Raw genomic sequence first — 12,921 nt, forward strand, 5'->3', positions numbered from 1 at the left:
TGTGCAATATGACATAACAAATTTTATAATGATACATAGTTATATCTACATCTAGTGAAATTTAAATACATCTGATACTTGCTCATGCCCATCGCTAATTAACATACACAAGAAATATACTTTGAATACAACCAAGAATAAAAAATGTATTCGTAAGGGAAATTATGCATGACATTTACGAATAAAAATTAAAGATGTTTGCTTAATTATTTTGAAACATTTTTTGATATACTGTATTTTTAATAAGTTTCATATATTATTGTTATTCTATTATTATAATTATGAGTTTAACTAGTATAAAAAAACTGACCGGCAGTAAGAAAGCTTTTGCACGTATCGTATCAAGTCTAATAAAAAGTAGTAAGTAAGCTTAGGAAAATGTCGCATATGTTGTAATTTTTTTATATAATGGCATAGCATAAAGGGTCGATATAGTTTAGTTGTTATTCTTTTGACTAGAGTATAAATTTACGGATCATCAGTATTTTGAATAATGGTTTATGACATAAAACGTACACTTTGAATCATCGTTGGCTAAGTTTGTCAATGACTTTTCTCTGCTCTAACAATGAATGCATCTTGAATTTTTCATTCATTACGCCTCAAATTTCCTGTTATTTATAAAATATATGAATACTCAATATCAAGTACATACCATATAACGATTAAAACATGTAATAAAATTTCAAATAAAACTTGTGACTAATATAACGAAATAGTGACAATAAATTTACGAACGATGAATATCACAAATAGAACAAATTAAGTGTACGTATTACTTGAAATTCTTAATAACTATTAGAAGCTATGCGAATCAAAGCTTGTTAAATATCCAGAGTATATTTATTTTAAATAGTATATAGTCCCAAATACAAACATTATAACTAAATATTAGAAAACAAAACAGATGAAATTATTCAAAGAATTAACTGTAAATAAAATAAACAAATAATTTAACAAATTCGCTGTTTGGTAGTTGAATAGTACGCAAGAAAAGTGTAATATTAAACTGACCGATAATAATCTCGTGCCGTTTGACGTGCAGTCAAACGATTTTTAAGTGAATTTTCTCACTTGTCCTACTGTAAATCTATATCTATTCCAAACCCTACCATTAAAATTCGCTCAATACATATATATTAAAAAAAAACCAATCATTTGTATGTGCATAGTTGATCGTCTGGAAATATCCTCGAGTATATGTGTTGATCTCATATCGATATAAAAATAAAAAATACAAAAAGAGTTTTTACGTAAAACGCTCGTACATTGGAGAAAGTCTCTTGAATAATCACGCTGAGGTAAGTAATCAATCTTTCTGCAAGGTCACTCGTAACAAAATACTAATGAAATTTGGCTTCGATTATTTGGTCGTGAATGGGATGAGTGAACAAAGCTTTGGTATCGCGGATAGAAAGGAAAAAAGAAAGAAGATTCTAACTACAGCTAACTCTTTCCCGCCTAAATCAGCCTTCGCACATAAAAATACAAATATTTTTTTTGGACGAGGTAGTATATTCGATTACCACAAGCGAGAATGATAAAACTTGAGATCGAGGTGGCCAGCACTGGTGTACGCACTGGTATCGGAACAAACCGAAGCATTGTCGTTCATCGTCATGTCTTCCAGTTTGTTTGCTATTTCAATTCTCTTCGATTCTTCGATCACTGCTATTTGTTCTTCTTCTTCTTCAACTGGTTTGTCTTTAATTGAATCGGTAGATTTTTCAGTTTCCAGGGGTGACACGTTGTTTGAACGATCTACTTCGTCAGGTGCTGTTTCCGGCTCCAGTTCTTCTGCTTCAGAGTGATTTTCTTTCGCATCTTCGAGGTTGGAAATGCTTAGGAAATCTGGGCGCTCTCGAGAATTTTCGTATGCCGAGGATTTGCGAGAACGTGATCTGTGAACAATTTTTTTGATTCTGATGCTGTGGAGCAAGGACGAACAGAAAAGCTCCTTTATTTTCGACAACGAAACACAGCAAACTATTTACATATTTACATTGAAACGAAACATGCGTAAGTACAATACAAACACGGACATTTTAGTGCTTAGTGCAGAAAAATATGATTAAAGGGTGTAAAATGAAAGAAACGAAACAAGTAATTAAGCATAAAATTTTAATGAACAATTATTGTAACAAAGTATACGATGCGGTGATAAATAAAATAAAATAAATATGTGGAATTATATATTTGTTTTTTCTTCTTTCAATGTCGGATAAAAAAATGAATTAACACGTTCACACACGCGTTAAAAATGTATCGAAAGTAAACAAAAAAAAAAATAAAAAATGATGAAGTAATTATTATTTGTGAGTACATTTTTGTATATACGTCATTTTAGTTTTATTTATAAAAATCAAAATTTTATTTCATATCGAACCGAAGTATATATGTTGAAATTTTAGTCTTTTTTTATCGAAAATATATTTTCAAAATTGAACGAATAACGTGTTTTCGGATTAATACTAAAATTAATAAAATGTTTAAGAATTAACAGCGAAACTTTCACTCAATTTGTGCCCATCACAAAGTTTTACTGGTGCTAGTAATATACATATAGGTTATACTTTATAAAATATTTACGTCGTCAAGTATACGGAACGGTCCGTCGTACCATTTTTAATAAAATTTATTTTTACATTAAAAGCTCACGATAGTTTGATGATATTTTGAAAGAACAATGCCAAATATCATATGTAAAGTCACTGTTTGTAAAACAACTTCTTAGCTGTACAAATATTAAGCTCATTTTTTAAAGTTAATTGGTCATTTTATAAAAATTTCTATAAAATTATAAACAATGAAAACATTATTTGACCTGGTTTTTCTTAAGAAAGTTAGACAATAATGAATTCTTTTTCAGATTACGACGAAGATTGATTTAAAAAAACGTTTTATCACTGTGCGTTTTTTATATTTCCTGGTACTGAATATTTATGATTTGTGTTTTGAAAGTTAACCAAATCTCATAGAAAATATCCAATATAAAAATCTACCGTCAGCAAATTCTTAAATAATTACAATCACGGATGGATCATAAATTACCACACCTAAAAATAAATAAAACAAACAAAATATATATAAAAATTTGTGAAAATATATAAAGAACAATTTTTACCGAATAAGTGCAATTTAATTAAAGAAATATCATAACATAAATTTAGCGTAACTATTGCAAATTAAAAGGCCAGTAAACACATAAAATGAAATTTACATATAATGATCATAGAAAAGGTAAAAATGCGATAAAAGCTCATTCAAAAATTTAAGATTAAAAATATTGTTAAGAGGCATACCTCGACCGTTCTGGTTGATCAGCTATAGCATTATGTATTATCTGGAACAAAAATGTTTTGCAAGTACGTTACGTGACAAAATTTTGAAAATTTATAGTTTTCCATAGTGCAAAGTTAAATATAAATAATAAAATAAAATATAATGATTATCCCCAAAAATCTTTGTAACTTTTCAATACTCAATTCAGTTTAAAACATTTTGCAAAAAAAAACGTTAGTTATTATAATGACTTACATTGCCCATGGAGCAAACTGGTCGTGGCGCGGCATATCTGCCAAAAGCACTGCGTGTTACTGGCGACCCGTTAATACTACAAAGAGTTAGCATCGTAAATTAATAATTCAAATGATGAGTTTAGGGATAATTGAGTTATAACTATTCGTTATTTTAAATAATTATAATACATGTTAAGATAACTTTCTTTGTGAGGTAGAAATAATGCAATTTATTTTTGATTTTTTTTCACTTTGGATTGTGATTAATAATAAAACTTATCTCGATTAGTATGAAAAATGAATGATTGAATTAAAAATCTTAAATTTTAAGTAAATGCATACTTATTGTGAATTGTAAGGACGAAGAAAAAAGGAATGTACGTGAAAAACACAGATATGTATGTACGTCGAGTGACATGTTAAATAAAATATTAATTTTTGTTAACGATGTTTTAAAAATGAAGTATTATTAGTGGAAATACAAATATTTAATTAGATTGCTACTTGAAAAGGGATCATTTACATGTTGAAAATTTATTGCTGGGGTTAAAATACAAAGGTAGTTTTTCAAAAAAAATTTATATGTCAAAATTAACACTGTGACTGGTGGTTTGAATCCCACTGTAAGCTGAAGGTCTATTAACTTGGAGGATTGACATCCTCTGGTTGTCTATAGAAAGTTTAGATTTATAGGTTTATACCAAGAACATACTATAGAAGCAAATAAATGACTACTCTGGAACACAGTAGTCCAATGCTTTTCGAGATTTCAAAGGCAGAGTACACAGAGTAAAAAGAGCAAATAAGAGTATTAAAAGGAGAAAATGCCTCCCATAATACTGTGGTGAGTGAGGTATGTAAAAATCCGAAAAGAGTATAGAGAGAACAGAAAACAACTACTACTATTACAAAGGTAGTTTTAATCTTAATGCCGAACATTAAGCAATGATAGTAATCTTGCATTATTACCTTTCAGTTTTTGTACTTTGAATATCAGGAGTTCTCATTGTTTGAATCCTTTCAGTGTATTGTCTATTTGGTGATAATGAGGTGTAAGGATTATTAATTTCTGATTCTTGAGCTTCTACAAAGCAAATTGATAAAAAATATTAAATTTATGTTTATGGATTTAGATGAAAAAGATCTGTTTGGATGAAAAAGACTGTTTGGTCAAGTTATTTACCATCACTAAAAAATCCTTTGAATACTACAAACTTATTATTTTGTGGTACTATAGATTTGAGTCCATAATGCTTATTAAGGAAAGCTAAGAATTTATCAGATGGTCTATCAATTGCTAGTTTTATAGGTTTTATATTTTCTTCCTAAATTTCATAAACATAAACAATTTAATACATGAAAGAAACTAATTAAAAGAAAAATAAAATATACAATTTACTTTAAGCATATACTCATAAAGCTCTTTTCCTAGACCCATACGTTGACGAGACTCATGGATATAAAAGTCCAGTATGCAACGAGGCTTAAGTTGATAGTATTCACCATTTTCATCAAACATGAATAATGACTTGGAACCAGTTTTCAAAAGACCCACTACACTTCCAAGACTTCTGTAATATGACACTGTCATTAAAAAATAATTTTCTACACTAATAATACAGAAAGCAAGTTATTAGAATAAGCATAATTGAAAAATACTAAGCTCCTCTTAAAACCACTATGCAAGTAGGTTAATTATAATCTTTTCCATACAACAATAATAAACAATAACAATATTTATCTGAATAATAAAAATAAAGTACTCACTTGTTACCGTCATTCTCAACCATTAAATAAAGAATGTGGTCTGTGTCACGAAGCTTTATAGCATTTGTTATAACTCTATTGAGGCTCTGAGCTTTTGCAGAAGCCTCACCCATGTCATCAATGATTCTAGTAAGTAACCTCTGACAGTCGCTGCAAATAATTACACAAAAGTGTGACATTCAAAATTTCATTCTGTCAGAGAATAAAAGGCATTGGTATTAAAATTCTTACTTAAATTCTCTACGGTCTGCTGCTCTAAAACCTTCTGGCAATAAGGTGTGTGTAATTTTGTTGATTCTTTTTGGTAAAATGTTGTTTACATTATAACGAAAATCCATTTTGTCACTTGTATAATCTCTCAAGTACATAAGTGTGGGATCGGTATCTATAAAAATGTAAAAAAATTACATAAAGTCTTAACGAACCCTTTTCACAGATTATAGCAAGAAGTAAGCTTAATTCTTGATTCAGCTATCAACCGAATCATTAAAAGAAACTTTCGGCAAAAATTAACCTCGACATAACCAACAAACCTTCATGACATGAGAGAAAAGCGCGACACCGGCGAAATAACGAAAATTTACATACTCAAATAAGTATAAGTGAACTTGCACAATTTAGACCAGCATCTCGTCAGGTATAAACTTTTACGGTTTTTTGTGCCGCATGCTTTCCTTGAGAACGCTGTCGCGAGCGCGCGCGCATGCGTTTCCCGCGGACGTGAAACTGTTAAACAATCTATTAGCCGCCCTCCAATAAAATCGAAATGTAACATATATCACCGACACGAGAGCGAAGAAACTAACTTACAACAAAAATCAAGTACAGAGAGAGAGAAAGAAAATCACCCACGCGAGAAATACGTATAGCATCCATGGAAAAGGAGAACTTACGAGTCGTATACGCTCGACTGACCATATAGTCCGTATCATCGATTTGTCGGGGAGAAAGGTAGGCATAATGTAAATGTACTTTACTTACTCTCTTGCGTTTCTTTCGTTTTTTCTTTTTCCCGCACAGGCTAATTAAGACACACCGTACGCTCGCGCCGAGAATAGGTAAAGTCCTAACTGTAATATCGACTACACATTATAACGTTTTCACTGAAGTAACAGCTGTAGCGGCACTCTATAACCCATATTCGAGCTGCACAGCACACCGTTGCACATTAGAAATCACAGGCGTCGTTGCAAATATTATTTGCTGGAAACTGAAAAAAAGTACATAGTCGGGTGCGTACGTCGGCTGCTGCTGCTTTCTCCTCAAGCTAACCACGCTCAGACTACGCTATTGCGAGCAGTGCGAGCGCACAAACAAAGCAAGCGTTACGTAGAGACTGTCCAGAAGACTGTAGATCGTAGAGTGAGCGAACTATGAAACGAGGGTGTGCGACGTTGCCAAATCTCTCGGCGCGCCAAGAACTCGACAAATAAATTTGAAATAACGATAGCAAATCGGTCCACTGCTCTCACTTCCTCTGTCTGTCTATTTCTCTCTCTCTCTCTCTTTCTCTCTTTATAGCTTTAGTGCGTGATTTCATCCAAGCTTTGCGTTACGTTACGCGGAAGCGTGGGTGGATTTCGATTGAAATACATTACGAGGATTGTCGATACGACCGTTGCTTCATTATAGCCTTTAGCTGATGTATAGTCGATGAAAAGGACCGTAATAATACAGTTGATGAATTTCAGGATAAAAATGTTATAGGAAGAGTTTGTGTTTGAATAAAGACACGGGATTATCTGTAACAATGCGACGGTTTAATATAGTGCGCGTATACGTATAGCGTATTCTAGCCAGAGGCAAATTTTGCGCGATTGAGCTAAAATAAAAGAAAAGAATTGACCAAGACTCGCGTCAATGTTTATTTAAAAACACACGTCAGTATTTACAGAATTAATAAAAAAGGAAGAGTGCCGACTATCTCCTAAATAAATCATATATAGGTGTCCTCGTCACGCTCGGGCTGCACGATTTCCATGTTCTCGTTCAAACTGACAAAATACGTGGTGACGTTGCCAATCGGTTTCACGTAAGGCTGTATATCACGAATGTCGCACTTGACGCCGCCGTCTTCCAACAGCGTCGCCGTGTGTTTGGTCACCTGAAAGGTATTACGCATAATTGGAATAACTGGCTGCGTATCGCACGCAAGAAGCGATGGCCGTGCTTAGCTCACCTGTATTTTACCAGGAACACCAGTCGTGTCCATCCTCGAAGCCATGTTGACGGCATCGCCCCAGATGTCGTAGAGTGGTTTGTGTGCACCGACCACGCCGGCTGTCACTTCGCCAAACGACACGCCTATCCTCAATCTAGAAAGAATCAAGTCGCTCGAGCAAACTTCCATTCGGACTTTCGGACTTGCAGCACGCTTTCGTCTCGACATTTTTACTCACTCGTAAGGTCTATTTGACTCGAGTTTCATCTTTCTCAGGACCTTCATGAGATCGATGGCAAATTCAACCATCACTCTGACTACGTTGTATTTGGTTTCGAGAGCGATCACGCCAAAGTTTTGCGTGGAGTGTCGTCTGGATATTTCAAGACCGCAAGCTGCCATGTAGGTAGTTCCTGAATGGTAAAACATTGGCAAGCTGCTGAATGAGAGCGCGTAGAAGTACGTAATGCCAAGTCAATCGAACCTGCGAGTTTGATCTTCTCCACTCGGCAGATGTAATTTGCCTCGAACAGCAATTTGTCGAATTGGCAAATGATCTCATTGAAGTCGCAAAGAATGTTACTCTCGTTGATCGACAGGTCTGTCAATGTGGCAAACATCACAGCTACATGGTCGTGGGATTCGTGATACAATGTATTCTCCTCGGTCCGGTCCATATTCAAGTAAAAGTCAGCTGAAAATGGCTGTCTTTAGTTGCTTTGCACGTCATTTAAAACATAGCGCAGATTCTCACCGACGTGTTCAGGAAGGATATTCCGCAGCAACAGTTTATTCGCGTTCCTCGTGTGAAAAGCTTCGTTCTGCTCTTTCGTCAACTGCCTCTTCCATTCGTAATCGAGCCGACTGAGGTACTCTGCCTGAAAAATTGCTTGGCAATTCATCGAGCAACGAGTTGGTTTGGGGAGGCAGCTCAAGGATCGCTTACCTGTCGGTCGATCAAATGTAGCGTCAGTACTAAATAGCCGACTGTCAACACGTGCGACAGCTGTGGCTGTATGCGAGGATTCCAAGTCTCGTTACTAGACTGAACAGGAATTGTAGGATTATCAGTAGTCCGAGATAGTTGAGAAGCAGCGAAAAACTGTGTCTCACCTCGAATATAAAGGATCTAAAATCGTAAACGCCCCACGAGTAAAAGGTAGCTATCGATATCGCAGCAAAGAGTTTCAGGATAAAATGCATTCTTAGGAACAAGAACGTCGTCATGATTGCCAACGCACACGTTTGTGTGATTTGCTGCAATGTACAAATGTTCGGTCGGCTGCTGATACGAGCAACTATTACGATTGTTTGTTTACCCATGGAGTGGCGACACAGCTTACACCATCGAGTCCAGACTCCGCCGCGATGGAAGTGATATTGTCTACTTTCTCATACTTGCATTCTAACTGTAATTGCAACAGAAACAGGATTGTTTTTCTTTCCGTTGTTCACGCGTGCAGTGGAAAAAAGTGCGTGCGATCTCACCAATAAATTAAAAACAGCGGTCATGGCTATCATCGCGGTAATAACAAAGTACACTCCTATCCTAAACAATTCATTCCATACTATCTACTCGAGCAGAAAGGGAAAGAGAAAGTAATTGCATGAAAAGATTGTGAAGCTCGCGAGGGAAAAAGTCTACCTTAACACTCATGCGATAAAAAAAGGCGAGTATCCTATTTTCCGGTTGCATTTGGTTGTGCATTCCATCGTCGTGGGATTCCTTGTAGCGACTCCAAAAAAATTGCGTCCACGTGACGGGTATCAGTAGGATGATGAACGCCAAGGCAATCACGTAGCTGGATATCGTCGCGGAAGCCACTGTCCAACAACTAGAACGACAGAAGCAATAGAAAAGTGGACGTGGCCGCGGCGAGGATCGCGGCGATTGGCTAGCTTGCACCGACTCACTCGCGCTCGCCTTTTTTTGTCAGTTGCTTCGATAAGTGGCATCTAACATGGCTATAAGACAGCTCACCTTTCGGATCTCGTGCTCATGGGAATGAAAATAATGAGCGCCGTGAAAAGTAGAACGAGGGCCGCGCTGGCGATGTAGAACTTGAACAGTGGATCTGGCTCTCTCAGGTACGGAATTTCCCAATTCAGTTGCGAGAAGGTTAGTAGCAGAGGATTGATGCTACCCCATTTCCGCCATTGCCTAGGTCAGAAAGCGCACAGCTCTGGTCAATGTTCCGCTCGTTCGCTCGCTCTCTGCTTCTTCGACCAGCCCAACTCACTCCCATTTACTGAGAGGCATCAGCTCGATGGCTTTTTCCATCTCGGCGTCGGCTTGCTTCAGCATCATGTGGTAGTCGCGCAGATACGAGTCCATGAAGTGGATTCTCCTGCGGTAGCTGCCTCTGAAACGCATCGCAAGCAGCCGAGTGTATTGTTGGGCTCTTTCCTCCTGTTGCCGGCTCGCTGCGAGTACCTTCTTAGGGAGTAGTGGTCGCTCGTGCTGCCTTCGTCGTCCGACGGCAGCCTCAGCTTCGACTCGTTCACCTGGCGAGACGCGGACGGCGACGATTCAGCCTTGGCGAAAACTGAAAACGCGGAAACTCACCGAAGACTTACCGAAGCGCAAGAGCCGAGCGTCTTGGGCGTGATCAGGTAGCTCCTCGTCACGCCATACTTCCACATCGCCTGGTCAACCTTCCTCACGGGCTTCACGTTGTAAACTTCCACATCGAGAAGGTCAAGCGTCTGCTGCGTCACGTGGACCTTGCCGGCCTCGCCGGTTTGCTCCATCTTGTTGGCAATGATCACGTCCCTCGACCACACGTCGTACTGCCATTTGTTCATACCTAATATTCCGGAGATGATGTTGCCCGAATGCACGCCGATGCGCATGTTGACGTCCACGCCGCACTCCTGCTGCACTCGGGCGCGCACCTCGTTGATTATGCGAATCATATCGAGACCTGCGGCAGAGGAGGTGTGTCTATCGGTGTGTCTATCGGTGTGTCTATCGGTGTATCGGCGACGGCTCGACTCGCTGCACTCTCTGATCATGGACGACCGGTCGCCGGTCGGCGCGCTTACCGAGCTCCACGCAGCTTTTCGCGTGCTCGGAGTTGGGTATGGGAACGCCGCTCACGCAGTAGTAGCAATCGCCGAGAAACTTGATTCTCAATACGTTGTGTCTCTCCGACGCCTCGTCGAATTTACCAAACAGATCGTTCAACGTTTTCACGAGCTTCTTCACTGGCAGGGTGACCGTCAGCCCCGAAAAGTTGACGATGTCCGCGTACAGAATACTCACATTCTCGTGCACCTCCACGTAGGTGTCTCTGTAAAATAAATCAAATCGGCAAATAAGGTGGATCGCGTCGACTACTCGCGACTGGTCCTGTTTACTTGGCTATCGTGTCGGACGATCTGCTGGCTTCCTCCTGACTGGGAAACTTTTTGTGCTCCTCGATGAATTTGCTTATGTCGCGAAAGTTCTTTTTGATCTTGGCTGCGAAGTGCGGCGGCAGAATGCTTCGCGTCAGTTGCTCCTGAAACACACAGAGCAACGGAGCGAATGTTATTCGGACAGGCGAGCTCTGGCGCCACTCAGAGCACTGTCGTCTCTTCACCTCTTGGTCTTTCTCGTAGTTCAGCCTGAGAGTCGATTCCACGCACTTCCTGCGGTCTAGAAACGAGCGCCTGATCATCACTTCGTTCATCAGCCGAAAATACAGACCTAAGCAATTGACACACGTGTGATACATGGCTTCCGTTGTCATCTGAAAACCTCACCGTTTGCGTATTTTAGTTCGCTTGAAAAATCATTCGTTCGATTTGTCGATGATCGGTCGTCGGTCGAACGGCTGCTTTCGCGAGACCCTTGCCGCTTTCGTCTTCAGGTCGGTCGCCGACACCGCCGACAATGCCGGCAATGCCGGCAATGCCGTCTAATCGCGCTCATTCGATATTGCCTCGGCGGGTCTCGCGAACGCGACTCGTCCCAGCGTCGAGCCATCGGACCAACAGACCAGCGACAATACCTTCACCGCGAAATCGGCCTCGTTTCTGTAGGTGATCAGTAGCAGCCCGGCGAGGTAGCAGAACGACGCGGTCACGCCGAGGACGAAGGCGTGCAGGTTGCTCGACAACGGCAGAATTATGTAGCACACGAGCAGCGTGTACGTCGCATAAGCTGGCCTAATGCACACACACACACACACACACACACAGATGCAGATATGCAGTGAACCGAGGCGCGAAGAAACTGTAGCCGCGGTTCAACGTACCTGAACGACAGTGCCTCGTTGTGCGTCAGAGCGTAGTAAACGACAACGCTCAGATCGTTGATCACAAGCAGTGCTACGATCAGGCAAGAGATGTAGATGTGTTGATGGCTTTTCTTGTTGATGCCCGTTTCCGAGTGGAACGACGTTGCTATTATCGGGAACAGAAATGCATTCGTCACTCCGCACGTTATTAAATCGACCACTATGTCCTCTATGGGCAACTGCAACAAAAGCAAAGAGTCCTCGATCTAACGTCATAATCCATGCAATGGCGCGCGACCAGTCGGCCGGGCCTTTCCCGTCGATACAAGCTATGCAAATGCGTCATTATGCGTCCGTAGGGTGCAAAGTCTTGTCGCATCTTATTCAATCCAACTTATCAAATATTTCTAACGTCGCGCTCTACGCATCGCAAAGAGCGACGTTGTCAAACGTCCTTGCGAATGACAACGAATACTTATCTTACCGACTCACATTCAAAATCAAAATAAGGCAGTGAACCACACCGAGTATCAGCTGTAGCACAGCGAAGAGTGACATGTAGCCGTTCTCGAGTTTTTTTCGATACATCATAAACAATCCTTCGAGACTCTTCAGTTTGAATTGATTCTGTAATCAAAGGAGAACGCCAGAGTACAACGATATCTTTTCCAACAAAACACGCACGGTTAGGTAGACTTTTCCGTACCCTTAGGTTACCCCAAGTCCAGTCATCCAGAAGACTGGGCGACACGATGAAATCATCGTCGACACCTTTTTGCAACGACGAGAGTGATCGCCTAGCCACCAGTTCAACATCCATCTTCATTCACCAACTTTCTCTTCAATCGAAGCTCACTATCAATTTCATTTTGCTTGCCACATAAAAGCAAACGCTACGTTTATTGTCATCGGTACCTAATTATTTCGACTCATCATAACAGCAGCACTGTTTGGCGTTCCTCAAAGACAAAAAACTCAAAGTCTAACAGAACTATATGCTGGTCATAATTTTATATCTAACGTGTGCAACAACACACAAGTATTGACCATCAGCCACCTCAGTGATTTTATCAGACTGCTGACAATTCTCTGCGAGCGAGCGTTGATAATAAGATAGTGATATCGTCCGAGCCACAAGCTAATAGATTAAAATTATCCATTATAAACAGTATTGATGTACTACGTCCTTATTCACGTACACGCGCGCGCATGCGCACACGCACGCACTCGCACGATAGGCCGATGACAAATT

At 39.4% G+C, this 12,921-nt stretch overlaps 2 protein-coding genes across 2 annotated transcripts; both read right to left on the reverse strand.

Moving 5' to 3' along the window:
• Nucleotides 1–7: 7 nt before the first annotated feature.
• On the reverse strand, nucleotides 8–12,903 carry LOC131671236 (adenylate cyclase type 2-like). Its single transcript, XM_058947502.1, has 22 exons — nucleotides 12,376–12,903; nucleotides 12,162–12,296; nucleotides 11,688–11,908; nucleotides 11,442–11,598; nucleotides 11,031–11,180; nucleotides 10,807–10,949; nucleotides 10,492–10,739; nucleotides 10,024–10,370; nucleotides 9,881–9,951; nucleotides 9,687–9,809; nucleotides 9,428–9,607; nucleotides 9,092–9,281; nucleotides 8,935–9,018; nucleotides 8,766–8,855; nucleotides 8,560–8,703; nucleotides 8,393–8,491; nucleotides 8,201–8,324; nucleotides 7,931–8,140; nucleotides 7,685–7,859; nucleotides 7,465–7,600; nucleotides 7,256–7,389; nucleotides 8–1,922 (listed from the first exon to the last, which is right to left on the reverse strand). The coding sequence occupies exons 1-22, from the start codon at nucleotides 12,493–12,495 to the stop codon at nucleotides 1,523–1,525; spliced, it is 3,681 nt and encodes a 1,226-aa protein (XP_058803485.1). The 5' UTR covers nucleotides 12,496–12,903; the 3' UTR covers nucleotides 8–1,522.
• LOC131671238 (alpha-tubulin N-acetyltransferase-like) lies at nucleotides 1,913–6,608 on the reverse strand. Its single transcript, XM_058947504.1, has 9 exons — nucleotides 6,267–6,608; nucleotides 5,517–5,670; nucleotides 5,286–5,435; nucleotides 4,918–5,089; nucleotides 4,702–4,843; nucleotides 4,488–4,602; nucleotides 3,538–3,613; nucleotides 3,303–3,343; nucleotides 1,913–3,056 (listed from the first exon to the last, which is right to left on the reverse strand). Exons 2-9 carry the CDS (start codon nucleotides 5,651–5,653, stop codon nucleotides 3,041–3,043), a joined length of 849 nt encoding a protein of 282 aa, XP_058803487.1. The 5' UTR covers nucleotides 5,654–5,670; nucleotides 6,267–6,608; the 3' UTR covers nucleotides 1,913–3,040.
• Nucleotides 12,904–12,921: the final 18 nt, after the last annotated feature.

This window comes from Phymastichus coffea, unplaced genomic scaffold (genome assembly GCF_024137745.1).
Source record: "Phymastichus coffea isolate CEN01 unplaced genomic scaffold, Cenicafe_Pcof_1.1 PCOF00122, whole genome shotgun sequence".
In the NCBI taxonomy this organism is placed as follows: Eukaryota; Metazoa; Arthropoda; class Insecta; order Hymenoptera; family Eulophidae; genus Phymastichus; species Phymastichus coffea.

Bases quoted from the DNA above. Each gene is read 5' to 3' on its own strand.
- LOC131671236 (XM_058947502.1), bottom strand. From the start codon at position 12,495: ATGAAGATGGATGTTGAACTGGTGGCTAGGCGATCACTCTCGTCGTTG. The intron at 9,019-9,091 runs GTAGACTTTTTC...CTGCTCGAGTAG, and splicing joins TTTATCGCATGAGTGTTAAG to ATAGTATGGAATGAATTGTT. The intron at 8,704-8,765 runs GTAAACAAACAA...TGTACATTGCAG, and splicing joins GCTGTGTCGCCACTCCATGG to CAAATCACACAAACGTGTGC.
- LOC131671238 (XM_058947504.1), bottom strand. From the start codon at position 5,653: ATGTACTTGAGAGATTATACAAGTGACAAAATGGATTTTCGTTATAAT. The intron at 4,844-4,917 runs GTAAATTGTATA...TATGAAATTTAG, and splicing joins TTTATGAGTATATGCTTAAA to GAAGAAAATATAAAACCTAT. The intron at 3,344-3,537 runs GTAAGTCATTAT...TTTTTGTTCCAG, and splicing joins CAGTTTGCTCCATGGGCAAT to ATAATACATAATGCTATAGC.